This window comes from Coniophora puteana (assembly GCF_000271625.1).
Source record: "Coniophora puteana RWD-64-598 SS2 unplaced genomic scaffold CONPUscaffold_17, whole genome shotgun sequence".
NCBI classification, from domain to species: domain Eukaryota; kingdom Fungi; phylum Basidiomycota; class Agaricomycetes; order Boletales; family Coniophoraceae; genus Coniophora; species Coniophora puteana.
This window is the reverse complement of record NW_006913069.1, coordinates 651,175-667,144: the sequence shown is the minus strand read 5'-3', so window position 1 is coordinate 667,144 and position 15,970 is coordinate 651,175. Positions and strand designations below refer to the sequence as shown.

The 15,970-nt window shown below is 54.5% G+C and overlaps 8 protein-coding genes across 8 annotated transcripts; 3 read left to right on the top strand and 5 right to left on the bottom strand.

The window, feature by feature from the left end:
• Nucleotides 1-2,730: 2,730 nt before the first annotated feature.
• On the bottom strand, nt 2,731-3,363 carry CONPUDRAFT_33897 (uncharacterized protein; the record flags this gene model as incomplete). The annotated part of the gene is made up of 1 exon (XM_007776251.1): nt 2,731-3,363. A coding segment is annotated over one exon (633 nt), but the record flags the coding sequence as incomplete, so codon positions are not given.
• A 196-nt stretch (nt 3,364-3,559) lies between these two features.
• On the bottom strand, nt 3,560-4,108 carry CONPUDRAFT_37704 (uncharacterized protein; the record flags this gene model as incomplete). The annotated part of the gene is made up of 1 exon (XM_007776254.1): nt 3,560-4,108. A coding segment is annotated over one exon (549 nt), but the record flags the coding sequence as incomplete, so codon positions are not given.
• A 180-nt stretch (nt 4,109-4,288) lies between these two features.
• Nucleotides 4,289-4,941, bottom strand: CONPUDRAFT_20189 (uncharacterized protein; the record flags this gene model as incomplete). The annotated part of the gene is made up of 2 exons (XM_007776246.1): nt 4,289-4,531; nt 4,585-4,941. Coding segments are annotated over 2 exons (600 nt in total), but the record flags the coding sequence as incomplete, so codon positions are not given.
• Nucleotides 4,942-7,939: 2,998 nt separating this feature from the next.
• On the bottom strand, nt 7,940-9,064 carry CONPUDRAFT_169647 (uncharacterized protein; the record flags this gene model as incomplete). Its single annotated transcript, XM_007776486.1, has 5 exons — nt 7,940-8,127; nt 8,208-8,448; nt 8,567-8,630; nt 8,697-8,967; nt 9,041-9,064. The coding sequence occupies 5 exons, from the start codon at nt 9,062-9,064 to the stop codon at nt 8,038-8,040; spliced, it is 690 nt and encodes a 229-aa protein (XP_007774676.1). The 3' UTR covers nt 7,940-8,037.
• A 110-nt stretch (nt 9,065-9,174) lies between these two features.
• CONPUDRAFT_112529 (mitochondrial carrier) lies at nt 9,175-10,778 on the bottom strand. Its single transcript, XM_007776485.1, has 4 exons — nt 10,621-10,778; nt 10,381-10,563; nt 9,787-10,321; nt 9,175-9,726 (listed from the first exon to the last, which is right to left on the bottom strand). Exons 1-4 carry the CDS (start codon nt 10,707-10,709, stop codon nt 9,520-9,522), a joined length of 1,014 nt encoding a protein of 337 aa, XP_007774675.1. The 5' UTR covers nt 10,710-10,778; the 3' UTR covers nt 9,175-9,519.
• Nucleotides 10,779-11,235: 457 nt separating this feature from the next.
• Nucleotides 11,236-12,156, top strand: CONPUDRAFT_93530 (alpha beta-hydrolase; the record flags this gene model as incomplete). The annotated part of the gene is made up of 3 exons (XM_007776484.1): nt 11,236-11,307; nt 11,388-11,762; nt 11,818-12,156. The coding sequence occupies 3 exons, from the start codon at nt 11,236-11,238 to the stop codon at nt 12,154-12,156; spliced, it is 786 nt and encodes a 261-aa protein (XP_007774674.1).
• A 520-nt stretch (nt 12,157-12,676) lies between these two features.
• CONPUDRAFT_169644 (uncharacterized protein) lies at nt 12,677-13,908 on the top strand. Its single transcript, XM_007776483.1, has 2 exons — nt 12,677-12,929; nt 12,985-13,908. The coding sequence occupies exons 1-2, from the start codon at nt 12,745-12,747 to the stop codon at nt 13,748-13,750; spliced, it is 951 nt and encodes a 316-aa protein (XP_007774673.1). The 5' UTR covers nt 12,677-12,744; the 3' UTR covers nt 13,751-13,908.
• Nucleotides 13,909-14,318: 410 nt separating this feature from the next.
• On the top strand, nt 14,319-15,561 carry CONPUDRAFT_169643 (uncharacterized protein). Its single transcript, XM_007776482.1, has 2 exons — nt 14,319-14,617; nt 14,684-15,561. Exons 1-2 carry the CDS (start codon nt 14,424-14,426, stop codon nt 15,456-15,458), a joined length of 969 nt encoding a protein of 322 aa, XP_007774672.1. The 5' UTR covers nt 14,319-14,423; the 3' UTR covers nt 15,459-15,561.
• The last annotated feature ends 409 nt before the right edge of the window (nt 15,562-15,970 follow it).

Here is a 15,970-nt window from a genome sequence, read left to right as displayed (position 1 = left end):
GGGCAGTTAGTGTTGAAGGTTGAGTTAGTAGCTTGGTAGCTGGTAGGCTGACGATGGTAGTCGTTCGGTGGAGAGAGAAGACTTAGATGATATTCATGGTAGCGACTGTATATATATGACAGGAGCGTGTGAAGTCACTACCGTATTCGTAACTACTATGCAGTCCAAGTCCCACGGTAATGCAGGACGGCTACGTAAGCAATGAACGTGGCCCTATGCGATGAACGCAGAGCCACACGAATGCGTAAGCGCTAAAAGTACCAATGGGATACCTAGCGCCAGAATAGACGTATGAAGGCGGTGTTTACTTGTAGACCTCTAGGAGGAACATCGCCGTACAGGAGGCTTCTGGATGAACCAATAAAGCCGTAAAGGGTCGAATACTAGACGTAAATCTGACACCACCACCCCACCTGTCAAGAAGCCGCCCCAAACAGGCAGGTCTGCGACTCGGCCGATCAGATCGTGATCGGGCGATCAACCTGAGCGTTGGCCTCTGTCGCCTCCTCCCTCGCCAGCGCTGAGACGCGTTTTTCACGCGTCGAACGAGGTTTAAGCCCAAAACAAATATGCCATTATACTTATACATGATGAAGCTATGTGGTACAGTACTTTTGAACAACGAAAATAAGATTTGAGACCGCCAAAGACCGAGCAGTGAGCAGAGAGAGGCCAGGAGAAGCAGAGCATCGAGAGCAATCAGAGCAACGAGAATGAGCACAGGCAGCAGTGAGACCAGATCAAGAACAAGAAGAAAGTGTATACGAGAAGCGCTAGCTAGTCCTAGCGCGTTTGTTGGACTTGTCAGGCTGATGTTGGGCGCGCTTTTGAGACGTAGATGGGCCGGCAGCTGCAGCATCAGTAACGTCGTCCGAGTCAACAAAAGGCAGAGTAGTGTTGAGGGCGCAGAGAGCGCTAGCATCCTTATCGGAAGGCTTGCGGCCGTGGGCCGCGAGGTACTCGATTTTTGATATAGCCATGGCATCGAGAACGTTTTGAGGGAGTGGAGCACCGAATCGGGAATAGTCGGGGAGGCCGTAGTTGGCATGATGAACGCGGAGGTGATCAAGGAGATTGTACTTCCAGATGGCGAGGACGCGCTTAGTGCCGGCGCGAGACTTTTGACGACCAGGGGCTGCGGGGACGGGAGGATGGCAGAGAGGACATGCGAGCGGGACATTGCGAGACGGACGACCAATCGAACTTTTCGTGGCCCAGCCGTAGGTAATGGTGTGTTTCCGCGCACATGAGCTCTCCGTTTCGACTATTGCACCGTCATTAGTGATGGTGATGAACGTGTCGCACTGCCCCACGGCGCACCAGCCGCAGGGCAACAATGAAGCAACCTGAATAACAGCACGTAAAATTAGCGAGCGTACACGCTGATGCAAGTACGAGGACGCACCGGGCTGACAACACCACAATCAGGCAGATGGAGCACGGCACGGAGAACGTGGATACCGTTGTGTGAACGGTAGTCAGAGGTACGACCAATCTGCACTCTGCAGATGTCGCAGAGTCTGCGAGCATTGTTCCTCGCATCACGTTCACCAGTGTCAACAACAAACGAAGGCTGGTCTGGGATTTGGTTAGCATATACAGATGGAAGATCGAAAGAAACATACCATCCTTGGCATACGGGAACACTCCACATCCCTGAGATGGGGTGATTGCCTTGAGAGTGCGGTTCGGGAGGGCTGCCTCCACGAAACGCTGGTACACCTTTGAAAAGGCCACGCTGAGCGTCTCGTGGGGAATCTCCCAGGTGAAGGCAACAGAGCCTGGGAGTGACGGGAACGCGGTGCGGTCGAGGTGTGGGCGCTCGCTGAATGCGGCAAGGATTGGATTAGCGACCTCGATGAGCATCCCCTGCGTGGAGATGATGGCTGCCTTCTCGGTGATGTCTCGACTACCCTGGGCGCTGGTGTCCTCGGTGATATACCCGCCGGTCCAGTACCAGTTGATTACTGGACCAGCAGGGGTTGCAACGATGATGGGGTGGAGGGCCAGGATCTGGCCGTCAAGACGGCACTTGGGGTCTGTGAGAGCGCCATACTCGATGGAAGGGATAGTATACCCGTCGCGGATGATGGCGATTGAGCGTGCGAGGGCGATGGTGATGGTACCTCCAGATCGTGCGAGTCCAAAGAAGAGGTTGCCTTGAAGGAAGGTGTCGTCGGCAGCAGGGGAGATTGGGGTACTAAGGAGGGACTTGTGCGTGAGGGAGTTGGGGTAGGAACGGCAGCGTTCGAGTCGATTGCGAGACTTCGGATCAAAATAACAGTTGATGATGATACGTACGATTGAGGCCTTGTGAACCCACTTTCCCTTATACAAACACCAATTGTCTGGGCGGATACCTGAGCCAACCGGGACTTGAGGTGCATCTGCAGCACCCACGCTGTCGTCCAAAGATGGCATCTTGACGAGCTCAACAGGTCGAGCGTCAGGGTCGATACCTTCTTCAGAGACCATGTCCGCGAGCGCCTGCTCGAAATCCTGGGCGATGGTGTCATCGTCCTCGTTGACACTTGCAGGGTGGGTGCTTGAGTTGGTGGCTGTGATCGGAGGAGTAGGGAGGGCGTCAGAGGGTTCGTCAGAAGCCTCATCAGATGCAACACCATAGTACTTGTTCCCACCAAAGGGACGCAAGAAATCGACATTGCGTGTCTTGAGGAGCTCGTCGTAGTCGTAGAACTGCGGAGGGACCTGGGAGATTGCTAGAGCTGCGACTGCTTGCAAACGTCCGTGACGCCAAGACGCGGGGACATTGCAGTTTGCCGGAGTGAGGTCGCCAGTCCAGTGACGGCGGCGAAGGTGGTCGGAAGCTTCTATGCGGCTCATTTGAAGGCGACGAGAGCCAGCGAGCAATTCAGGGTGACGGTCAAAAGTGGACTTGATGTCGCATGCGGCACCAAGGCGACCCTCAAGCTGAGCCAGGCTCATCGCTGAGTCATGACCGCCAAGCATGCGGAGGTATGCAAAGAGGGCCTCTAGCTTATCATCGCCCGCATCGCCGATCCAGACAGGTTGGGAAGGGTCAAGAGCGGCCTGCTTTACAATGCAGAAAATAAAGTTCTTGATCATCGTCTGATAATCGTAATAGAGGGGGTAAGGGGTGAACTGGCGACGGTGCTGGCGGAATAGGGAGAAGGCGAGGTGGGCAAATGCTGATAGAGAGGAAACTTGCTGCGAGAGCGAGAGCGAGGTGTTGGTGAAAGCGTCTAGAAGGAACTTGAAGAGAGCACTGAGGAGACGGATTGCTGCAAGATCGGTGGCTGCTTGGAGGTCATATGGTGGGGGCTGGATATCTGCAAGGGAAATGACTGCACGAAGTAACTTGATGGCACGAGGGACGTCCTGTGGATCATCCGGATAGAGGAGACGTGCCACGCTCTCCTTGTCTTCACCGGGAAGTCAAGCAAGGTACATGGCGAGCGTGGCCGGATTGATAACATGGCCATTGTTCAACGTGATCCCCCTTGGGCTTCGCAACAGCGTACAGAGCCCTATCAATACATTAACAATGAACGTACAAAAAACGAACGTTGAATGACTCACGTTTGAAGATATGCTTGGGATCAAAGTCGAGGGTCACAGCGCTGTCCCCAACAAAGCAGTTCAACCCGGGCAGAAGCCGGACTGTGCCGACCATGACCGGTGTCTGGCTGATGTTCGTGAGCTCGTCGATCTGGTACTTGAGGAACTCGTCGTGGAACCCTCGACGTCGAGTAGCGTCCCCATCCGTTGCCACCGACCAGATAGGGCCGAATCTGTCTCTAGCGCCAGATTCATCCCAGCTAGTGATTGCCTGCTTCATGGTCGCAGCGATTTGAGCTGGCGTCTCGGACTTGCATGAACCAGCGGCAAGGAGCGGGCGGATGGTGTCATTGCCCCATGTGGTGACTGCAATCACTGTTGCCTCCTTGGCAAGGTGGCACTCTTCTGCTTTGAGGCTGGTGGCGACACGGATAGCTGACTCGGCGTCTGTGAGAGTAACATTGACAGCGGCAGCATGTCGATGGCAGATGCCAATGACCTGCTGAGACCTGCTATCAAAGTCCGCCTTCTCCTGGAGCGCGATTTCGTCGATGCAGAGGGTGTGACCTGAGAGGGCAGGGGTAGTAGAGGAGGAAAGAACAATGTTGATGATGTTGTTGGTGAAATCGGATGGCTTGATAGGGCCGATAGTCGCGCGAACATTGATAAATATTCCGTCGCGCACAAGCGTGCGGCGAGAGGGGAGGCCAAGTCGTCTGTTGAGGGCAACGGATAGCTGCTCGCTGCCGAGCCGGTACACAAGATTGGCCAGGTCAAGGTCCTCTGCCGTGTATCCGCGGGGCTTGTAGACCATCTTGATGGCTTCTCCCAGGCGATTCAGGATCGTGTGCATGCTGTCACCGTGCCGAAGCGCCGCGCTGATGAGCTGGTGAACGCGAGGCACGTTATGCTCAGCTAGGGCCATCACAAACGCGTTGAACGTGTCGAGACGTGCGAGCGTGTTGCCAAGGCGCCGAGTATCGTTGAGCGACTGCAAGACATAAGTGTTGACATGAGATATAAAACAGTGACGAAGGTACTTACATTAAGCTTGAGATCGTTGATCTGCGCTCGCAGCGAGCGAGTGAGCTCGGTGAGCTGAAGCATGCTGAGGAACTGATAGCGGGTATGAGGAGCCACGCTGATAGCCATTGGGCGAAGGCGGTCCACCTCCTTTGGGATAGCCGCACACTCGGAGCAGGGGTCGGTGGTGGCGAGCCGTTGTTGACAAGTCTTGGCTCGCCCCTTGGGATTGTCGAAGGTGGGCATCTCCAGGGTGAACGGCAAAGCGCCGTGACCGTCTGAGAACCGGCCGACTGGGAAAGTTTCGAGGAACGAGCCACCAGGGACGTCCCAAGAGATGGGACACCCTTGGCAGCCGTCCGGAAGAGGTGGTGGTGGGCCGGGAAGGCGGAGAATGAGGGAACTTGAGGCCGAGCTGGTGGTAGACGAGAGTGAGGCCATCGACGAGAACTGGCTGACGCGTGCTGCAGTAGCAACATGATCGGCCGCCAGGACTCCAACAGAGCTCTGAGGGGTCAAGCTGGAGGTGTTGGCGCGAGAGCTGGGGCAGCAGCTGCAGCTGCCTCTGTGCTGGGCAAGCGAGTGCAGATGCCCTGGGACAGAGAACGTGGGGTCCGAGGGTGCCAGACACGTCTGGATCCAGTTGTTGCACTCGGGGCATTGAACCTCTCGGCGCCTGGGGCCAGCTCGGTCGTGGAGGTAGCCGTTTTCGTATAGCCAGAGTAGTGCATCGGTGGTGTTGACAGCGAGCATACGGTCCGGGTCGGGTTCTTCATCGTCCGAGCCAAGCTCAGTGAGGACGTCTGCGACCCGATCATTGCGTGAGTCGTTTGAAGCCTCCGATCAGCGGTCGTCCAGATCGTCACCTTGAAAGACGTTGTCGACATTTTGGTCGTCGTGAATGGGCCCGATATCGAACCAGGGCCGGTAGTCGGCAGGGACGTCGCTGAAAGCAGATATATGCGTAAGTTTTGGTCATCAAAACTCATTCGAAGAGAGACTCATACCTCAGATAGTCGTAGCCGGGGATTGACGGACTCGGGTACACCTGGCCGACGTCGAACCAGTCGTTCCAGTGTTCGGACGGCGGGATGTCGCTACATCCATATATGAGTAGCTGGTCAATGAAAAGACTGCTTTTCGTACCTCATATTGAGTCTTTTGGACAACTTGAGAGTGGTTTGAGGACTTGAAAGGAGTGTTGAGGGGTGGATGGATGAAGAGAGGAGTGGATGACAGCCGTTGATGGGGTGGTGCAGCGAGGAATGCAAAGAAGACGGTCGATCTAATCGTATCTTCAAACTTATGACACGAACGGTGTGGTTGTGTTTGGTTGCGGCTCCTGTCGGCCCGCACGTTGCCCACTTTTGAATGTCCCCTGTTTTCAGAATGTAGGTCGGTAGTGGTTCTATACTTCAACGCGAGTCCCTTTGTGGCGCTGCTGCTGCGTACACGTTGAACCTTTTATTTTGAATGAGGTTCGCCCCTTTAGCGTCCCTTCACAGAATATGACAAGAGTTTCTATACAATCTTTTCTCGATACTCCTGTACGCAACCTCCGATGTTGTGCCCATGTTCATCCTATTTTAGTTTATAAATGCTCGACTGAATTGTGCTAAAGTCTCTTTTCCGCAGTTATTCGCTATTCTATGGGTTAAGACCCAGTGTACATTCAGTTGGGCATCGATGTCCCTCAGACACCACTCCTTACTAGCTACTATTTTTAACGATTTAAACCCCTTACACCCGTCTTTAGGTATAAAACAGGGCCACCCGTCTCCTCAACCTGTTGGCTTTCCGTCGTTTCTCTATTTGCTTTCTCCGAGGTCCGCGTAGTCCGTCCCCGCCGTCGTTCCCTTTGGGAGACTCTTGCACACTCTTGCTAGCGTCCGAGTCCTTCAAATACCCCGGAGACGCCGTCGCGCCCATCTCATTGATAGCTCGAGTCCCATGCATGCACGTCCACCCCATCTGCCACCGAGGTTGCTGTGTGACCATGATGACACCCCCGGAAAAGCTGGCATATCCTCCGTCTATGAGGGTGATGCCAAGGTTGTGTTGCTTGAGAAGATATGCCGCGCACTCGAAACTATCTTATCATGGACCTCGAAAAACTGAGCCAGGCTGGCGCTGCGACACAGTTGAAGCTGCCTAGCGGGGGTTCTGGCCCACCCAGTGTATTCACCTTCGTCATGCTCTCACATGTGACCATTGTCACTGTCTCACGTTCTGCTCGGGCATCATTTTTGTGCGGAAAGACGGCTCTTGGGTCCCTCCTGCTTGCGCGTATGTACCCACGATTGAAGATGGGATGCGCAACGTTGAAAACGTACGTGTGTGCTGTGCCTCCACTGAGACAGATGACATTGCGCATGGTTTCAAGATACTTCTCGTTCGGGCAAGGGCATCCCACCACATGCGATACAACAGGCAAGGGGATTATTGCATTCATTTTCATGTCATGGGAGGGTATGATCTTGCGAACCGACTAGCTTCATTATCTTATCACTTTTCCACTCAACACTTTCGCCCTCATTGCCATCACACTCAAACTTGGTTCATGCCTTCTGCTAATGTGTTTGGTGTGTGCGTCACCCGCGACGGAGCCTCATGCTCCACCGGAACTATCGTTTTCACCAAAAGCTTCGAAGACCAATTTGAGTCCGTAGCCATTGACTGTTCGTTGGATATTTCAGCAGAGTCTTTTTGCCACATGCAAGAGAACATATCTGTCAACCACAGTCTCAGTCGGTCCACTCATGTTGAACTTGAGCCGGCTATTACGAAAGCGCTTCTCGCGGCCAGGTATGACTACGCTATCTTTCGTGCAATCTCATTTAACTTCCCCTTTCAGATCATTAAACTTGATGTAATTTGTCGAAGTCAAATGTACAGTATTATTGTCCATGTGTTAAGTTAAATAGCCTGCATGAAAAAACACTTCGACAACGTGTGTCTACACCTGTACAGCGTGGGGACGGAGCGTTTACGCGACGTCGTGTCTTGTATCGTTTACTACGATCGCGTCTGGGTCACGTGCAACTGACTTTTCCGGCCTCAATACCTTGATGCCGCCCGGGTTCGTTTTTTTTGGTGGCAACATATCGATTAGATTACATATTCTGATAGATTCAGGTTTATTACCACAACCCCATGTACATTACGGTTATATTTTAGATGATGAATAACGACTTGTGCACTTTCTAACGTCGATTATGGGCAACTCGCGAAAGTGGAGCACCTGAGAAGCCACCTGCTATATGCGGTGGCTCCAAAGATTAGTCGGTGTTTCGTTTCGCGCTAACGCACGCCTCTTGGTCTGCTCCACAACAGATAGGGGCCATTCGGCCGAATGTCTTCAGAAAACATAGATGTTCCTCCGTCACCCATAAGGATTGCAGGAAACCGCATACAATAATACAGGTGCAGACAGCGCTGCTTTTCACCTTCCATGAAGCCTAGGCTAGATCCCTTTCACTCCTCCATCATCTCGTCCTCCCCGCCCTCGACCTGCGCCGCCTTCCACCACGCTACCGGCCCCAGCCCTTGTTCAGAAATCGAGCACTATCCGCGAATAGCACTGTCAGCCAGGACATCGCTTCAAAGAAAAACCAAAATACAAAAAAAACTAAAGGATAGCTCACCACGACACTATACGGCGCCCTCCGCTCCCTCACAGGCGGCGGCGCAACACCACCCTCGCCGGCGCGCGGCGGGCCCGGCTCGTCGTCGCAGAACATGTCCGACTCGACGCGCACGCGGAGGACTTCGCCCGCGTCGATGTACATTCTAGCGTCCTTCGGCGAGTCGAGCAGGTCCGCGGGCGCGGTTTCGGTGTCGTCATCGGAGGAGGGGAGCCAGAAGTGTGCGCGCTCCGAAGGGTCGCTGTGCGACGGCCAGCCAGGTTGAGAGGGGAGGCAAAGAAAGGGCAGGGCAGGGAAGTGGGGATAGAGAATAGAATAAGTTAGCTTGAGAAGAGTAGAGGCGGCGAGCGGGGACGTACAACGCAGACGGCTGAGGCAAATACGCCAGCGGAACATACATATCATCAAAGAACCCCATCGTCACTGTGCACCAAAACACAAACGGTCGAACTCAGCCGAATCCAGAGAAGGTCGAAAAGAGAAACTCACACCGCACCCCCTCCTCATCCGCGCTCCTTACCCTCGCAATCACCACCTCACCCACAAACGGCCGAAACACGACCATCCGAAACGCCACCTTGTAATACAACAGCCCGTCCCCGTACCGCACTCTGCCAGAGCCCGCAGAGACGAGATCGAAGACGGCGACGCAGAGCCCGACATTGTGCAGCACGCGGTTCGCGTACTTCTTGTTCAGCGCGTGCTTGAGCGCCGCCTCGGGCGCCTGCCCGAAGGTCGCTGGGTGCAGCGGGACTGTGTCCTGCCGATGCAATAAAACAGAGGAGGGTTAGGATCGTGGCGTGTTCAGGCGCGGTGGAGAGGAGGAGACAGACCTTGATGATGGAGAGCTGGAACATCGCAAGCGCGAGTGAGCGTCGGAAATCTCGGTCACGTTATCTCACCTCTGCGTCCATCTCTGACTCATCCGATATCTCGCCTCAAGCAACACGACGATGTCAGCGAGATGTTCCGTGAGCAGTGATTATTAAGATCGTATGATGCATGTGTACTGTACATTGCTGGTAGCGTGAGGTCTATACTTTTTAGAGATATATACGCAGTTATGTATGGGAGGCTGTATGTATGCGGGGTGTAAGCGTAAGTGTAGTTGTAAGAGCTGGGAGGAAAGCATGCGTGCAAGTGTCTCGCCCCGACCTCAGAGAAAGATCCGTGTGAGGGGACAGGGCGGAGGAGAAAAAGCCCAGTGACGGCCATAATAAAAAATACCTAAGATATCAGACATGAAGAAAGCAAGGGAAAGCAAGAAGACCGAGACGGCAAGCAGAGGCCCCGACTGCGTCGCCATAGCCGGTCATGAGGCGTCGCTCCAGCGGAGCACACCCTCGTATATCGAGTACATGACCACCGCGTTCGGGACGACGCGCATCAAGTGCGCGCTGAGACCGCCGTACAGCGAGCGGGCGCCCTCCTCGGCGATGACGAGCCGGAGCGTCTGGTACAGCCCTGTGTACTTTGGCTGGCCTGATGGATACGGTTGGCGAAGACGCGTTCGTAGTACCTGCGCGCACACACCCAGACCCGGTCAGAAAACGCAAAGTCAAAGGAAGGAGGAACGCACCTCATGAGGATACGTGATCAGACTAGCCACACACTTGGCCGTCCCTGCGCTGCCGAGCATCCCTGCCCACTCGCCGAGCCCGCCCTGGCCCTCCGTGTTCTTCGCCATGCTCTTGAGACGCTCATACAGCACCCACTGAATCGTGCCCTCCGTGACACCGAGATAACTCGCGCTAAGGCCCTTGTAAAACCCGCGTATACCCTCGTGCTTGGCGATATGCTTGATCATCGCGAAGCTCCGCCCTGCCCCACTCCCGCCCTCAGCCTGCACAGCGCTACCCGTGCGCGCCTCGAGCTGCAGCCGCGTCTTGACGACCCAGATCGGGTTCGTCGCTGTGCCAGTCGCGACGCCCGCGATAGCCGCAGCGCCGAGGTGGATGTACGCGTTCTCCTGCCCGCCGTTGAGGCCCGCCGCGAGCGCGTGCTTGGAGGTGCCGTACGTGAAGAAGTTGATCGAGCGCGCGGGAATGACGCCGACGAGCGTGGGCCCGAGGCCCTTGAAGAGCGCGCGAGGGGACTCGTCTCGGTATATGTCTCTGTGGGCCGCAGCGGAGTCAGGGATTGAGACGTGGGAGTAGGAGAGGGCTGGACGCACCGGAGAATGTGACCTGTTTCGACGAAGTGGTATAGGAGCCCGCCTGAGCGATGTGGGAGGGTGGCGACGCCGCCGCCGACTACACCGACGGACGCGTGCTTTTCGCGGAAGAGGCTTGACTGGAGACGCGTCTTCACAACGTCAAACGGGCTCGTGACGATTGCACCGCACATTCCTCCGAGTCTGCAGAGGATGTACGTTAATTGGCTGGAGCAATGAGTTGATTTGACGTGTACGCACCCTCCGGCAACGAAATGCTGCCATGACTTTGCGGGGAGGAGACTCGTGGTGGCCGTAGGGTTCTCAGCGGTAGGTGGAGGGCCAGACATTCTTGCGGTGAGATTACTGGTCTAAAGCAGAGAGACTCGTAAGGCGTGACGAAGGAAAGGAAAACCGAGAGACCCTCGCAAGGCCACAGGAGGAGGAGGACAGAGCAAACAGGAGCCTGGAGAAACGGAACGAAAATTGGCTGCCCTGCATTCCCATTTCAGGACCGTTTCTTCTCCTTTTGGACATGTCAGCCGTCATTTGGTCCGGCCCGGAGCCTTGCGAGCACAACAGAGGTAAACAACTCGGGACGCGCGGCGCGTCGGCTTTACTCTGCAATCGCTTTAGCGCCCGTAAACATCTAAGGCATCCCTTCTTGCAAGTCTGTAGCGGGCGAACTTTCTGGCTTCCAACGTGCACAACTCTGCTATGGACTGAATAGACCGGCCCTTAACTACAGCGTGGTGCCCTCCTTGAGGCAGCCCCGACCTCCCTATGCCAGCTGCTATCCTCCGCCTAGGAACACTTCTTGCTTTTGTACTCTTCTTTATCGGCTTCTACAACTATAGGACCAGCAATAATACATCGATGGCAGCTACTACAGCTAGTAAACTTGCCAGCGACACAGGAAAGCGCGCTGCAACTCTCATATTCCTTCACGTGCGTGATACCCTCCCTTACGCCTAAACACGCCGAGCATCTTACCCTCTTGTCCACCGCGCACTCCTCGAATCTAACAGGGCCTCGGCGACACCCCAGCAGGCTGGCGCCAATCATGGGCAAGGTACCTCGACGACCCGTCCCTCTCGCACATCACCGTCGTCGCCCCGCGTGCGCCAATACGTTACGGCTCAGGCTACACATGGTACCACGTCGGCGCGAACGACTACGAGGACAAGACCACCCTCGATGCGAGCATCAAGACGCTGGACGCGCTCGTTCAAGAGCAGGTCGACGCAGGCGTCCCGCCGGACAGAATCGTGCTGGGCGGGTTCTCGATGGGCGGCGCGATGGCGCTCGCTACGGCCTTCACGGCGCCGCGGCGGGAGGGATGGAAGTTGGGCGGTGTCATAGGGCTGGCTGGGTACATTCCGCGGGAAGACGATTTCGTGAAGGTGTGTTCGGTGTGCGCTTAAACCCTCTCTCGCTGTTACGCTGACCATCGTACAGGCCGTGTCCTCGACCCCCAAAGACACCCCTGTGTTCTGGGGCCACGGTAACGTCGACGGCGTGGTCGCGTACTCCGATGGCGAGGCTGCAGTTGCGATGCTGCACGAGCTCGAGCCGAGTCTGAACGTGTACAAAGTCAAACATACACAGCGCGATTGGGATGCGGACACCGACACGCGTATCGAGGGCGAGAAAGGCGAAGCGTGGAAGAGCGAGAAACACGCGTGGATCGAGCGGCATGAGTATGACAACATGGACCATGGGCCGACGTATAGGTGGCACGATCAGGCGATGGAGAAGCATTTACGGGAGTGGTTGAGGAGGGTGGTCCCTGCGTAGGCGATGGATGGTGCACGGTGCAATATGTGAGTAGCTACCGAGGACTATTGTCCTGCTGTTTCGTACTAGTCATGCTGACTTTGCGTAGTCAGCTATACCATAGCATTACGTATACCTTGGTCATCCTGGATATCAATCATGCCAATCACGCTGTCACTTCGAGCTTCGACGAAGAGATGGGCACAGAGTTCGAGGATTGCAATACAAACAAGTCTTGGGAGTATTTTGGCTCAGATGTGTGCATTTGTACAATCTCCAGCTATATGCATAGCTAGCAAGTCGATCGAACTTGACCGACGGTGTGTACTTGGACTCCTTGGGCGTGGTAGTGGCTCCACTGGCAGAGACCTTCAGCACACGGATCGTCGCATCCAGTTCGGGTAGCAGTGTTTAGGGCGAAATCTACAACCGGAGTGTGAATATTTTTAGGCTGATTGTATGCTGATTGTCTATCGCACCATCGATACCCCTTTGCGCCAACTCCTAGCCTCCTTCTCAAAAACTTTCAACCCCAGGAGGCCTGTGCTAGGTACACCTGCCACCGAGTCTTCGGATCATTCATCCATTCACCACCGGCTTCTGTCCACCATGGGCCAATACTGGATGTTCCTCAACCTCGACAGGCACGAGCAAGTTGGTGGCCTTGGGAAGCTTGGCGAGTTCTTTGGTGATGGCAGTACGAATAGAAGTATAGCAACGCGGTTGTGCCGACTTCGACCTCTTCCAAAGATACCGAGAATTCAGCCGAGTGAAGTAGAGAGTACGAACATCGAGTAAGAACACTGTTTGTCATCTGGAACGTTCGGGCTTGCTGACGGCGATTGCCAGGTTCCCTAAACGCGGCTTGCTCGCGCTGCCCAACGAGATCCTTCTCCACATCGCGGACGTCGTTAGATCCTCCACGGATCTCGTCTGTTTTGCAGCCACATGTCACCGATTCTGGTATCTTTGCTCCCCCGCCATCGAGACTGCTATGAAGACGGTATCCTGGGCGGGCTGCCGCATCATTGGCCTCGGAGACTATATGCAAAACGACGATCTCCCAGCTGGCATGCTCACCGACGCTGAGCAAGCTGCCCTAGGCGGTCTGAAGCCGGATGAAGATGGGGAGCGCCCCTCACTCTACAACCATGCGCGAGAGAACTACCCAGACGCAATTGTCTCTTCGTCGTTCTCTAGGGTCAGGAACGCGTACTTGAGACCCCTCGAGAAGCGAGGTATCAAAGGCGCACCGATGGCGGCTATTGAGAGAATGTGCACGCCCGTCGAGCCGACGGTCCTTCGGAATCTCTCCAAGAAGCTCTACGTGAGTGCTGCTGCCATCGATGCGCTCAACAAGGAGATTTCACAGAAGTTTGATGGAGAGTGGGCGTACACCCTTGGCGATGCCCTCGTCGGTCGTATCTGCTGGTCGTCTGATCCCTCGTGCTCGATGCCGGAAAACTGTGATGATATTACTCGCGGACCATGGGCTGGCGACGCCTTTGACATGACTTCCATGGAGATATTTCAAAAGGAGGCGGACTTTTCGCAGTGGGTAGATGCGAAAGACGAGGTGTGCGAGGCGCTGCTGCGATACTTGGATGGCTGCTAGGGTACGATGTATGGGCTGCGTGACACACTAACGAGTAGTCGAAAACGCGATGTATGTTGGTCTGGGGTCGAACTCTGTTGCGAACGAAGTGTAGATCTATTGATTAGGATGAAAGTGGAAGAGAAGAAAACACGTGGAAAACAGAGTGTCGGAAATGGGAGGCAACATGAGATGAAATAAACGAAACAAGTGGATATTGAAGAGGGCGTGCGCACACGACAACTTGAGTGAGAAAAAAATGCATGAGAACGACTAATTTGAGTAATCATCCGCAGGTAGAACCGTTGCCTCGCTTCTTTATCACCAGATAGTAAATATCCAAGTCGAATCCGTATGCGTGGCGGAGGAGGCGCCATTGATAAATCGATAAGCGCTGGGTATGCAGGTGATGTTCCCATTCGGGAAGTAGGACTTAGGGGTGAATCTAGCGTGGGCTGATTCTCTTAGTCTCCTTTTTGCAGCCGTTTTACACGTGTCGCTGCGCTCTTTTGACGATGTGTAAAACTGATTCTCTATCGCACCACCGCCTCCTGCCTGAGCTTCTCTAGTGTCCTCCCCAAGGACATTACCAACCCCAAGCTGATTTTGGCTGAGGCCTGTGCTGTGGCCACTAGGTTTACCCGCTATCGATCCTTCATATCATTCATCCATTCACCACCGACTGCGCTTCAACATGGGTCAATACTGGAGGTTTCTCAACCTCGACAGGCGCGAACATACCCGGGCCAGAGGCTACCGCTATAAACTCGGCGAGTTCTTTGGCGATGGTATTACAAACAGAAATATAGCACTGCGGCTGTGTCGACTCCGATCCCTTCCCAACATGCCCAGAATTCAGCCCAGTGGAGCGGAGAGTACCAACATTGAGTACGTACTGCAAAAACAGCGTTTCATCGACGTCTGGGATGTGATTTGGCTAACCAAGGTTGGCAGGCGACCTGGGCGCAGCTTGCTCGTGCTGCCCAACGAGATCCTTTACCACATTACTGATGGCATTGAAACCCTCGAGGACTTTGCCTGTTTTGCAGCCACATGCCATATATGCTGGGACCTATGTGCTTCCACCCTGGAAGTGTCCATTAAACACATGGTATCTTGGGCAGGTTCCCGCATCATTCGCCTCGGAGACTACATGCAGAACGATGATCTCCCGGCAGGTATCCTTACCGAGGCCCAGCGGGCCGAGCTAGACGCCGCTGTACCGGACGAATCCTCCCAAGGGCGACCCGTCTCACTCTACGAATTTGCGGGAGATCACTACCGCTCAGCGGTTATGTCTCCAGACTTTTTTGACATCACATACGCGTACATAAGACCGCTCGAGAAGCGAGGTATCGAAGGCGCACCATTGGCGGCTATCAGGAAAATGTGTACGCCCGTCGAGGCCACCGTTCTCCGAAACCTCTCCAAGAAGCTCTACGTGCGTGCTGATACCATCGACGAACTCAACAAGGAAGTCCAACCGAGGTGCGGCGGCAACGAGCCTTTTAGTCTTGGCGAGGCACTCGTTGGTCGCATCTGCTGGTCATCTGATCCCTCGTGCGCGATGCCGGAACACTGCGAAGACATCACTCGCGGACCCTGGGCTGGAGATGCGTTTGACATCACTTCGATGGAGATATTTCAAAAGGAGGCAGACCTTTCGCGATGGGTAGATGCGAAAGACGAGGTGTGCGAGGCGCTACGACGATACTTGGATGGTTACTAGAGTACGATGTATAGCCTGGGTAGCACCGGAAGCCATAGGCCAGGAGTCAGTATTTCGCTTGAAACGTACACTTTTCTAACTTGTTGTTGCTCTCGAAATGTCCAATCATAAATTACGTTTGTTCACTTAGACTCGTTTGGCCGATTTCATTCTCAAGCACATTAGCATAGATAATCCTGGGTACTTGCGCGTCCAAATTTAGTACTTATGGAATACCGTCGACTCCGTTCTCACGTTGAGTCTGAGGTACTCAACTTCAACATCGTGGTAATCAGGAACATGTACCAGGGCTTTGTTTCAGGATTTCTCAGGGTACTACCTTGCAAGGATGCACTACGATCGATGTACTTAGATTGCAGAGTAGATGATAGACATATCCCGAACTTACGTTTAAAAGCGAAAGGCTAAGAAAGGATATGAACGCACTTTAGCATAGAGGAACGTGAACATTTCGGGACAAAGGAAAGAAAGGGCGCATTTGCCGAAACGGAAGCATTCTAAAAGTCAGCGGC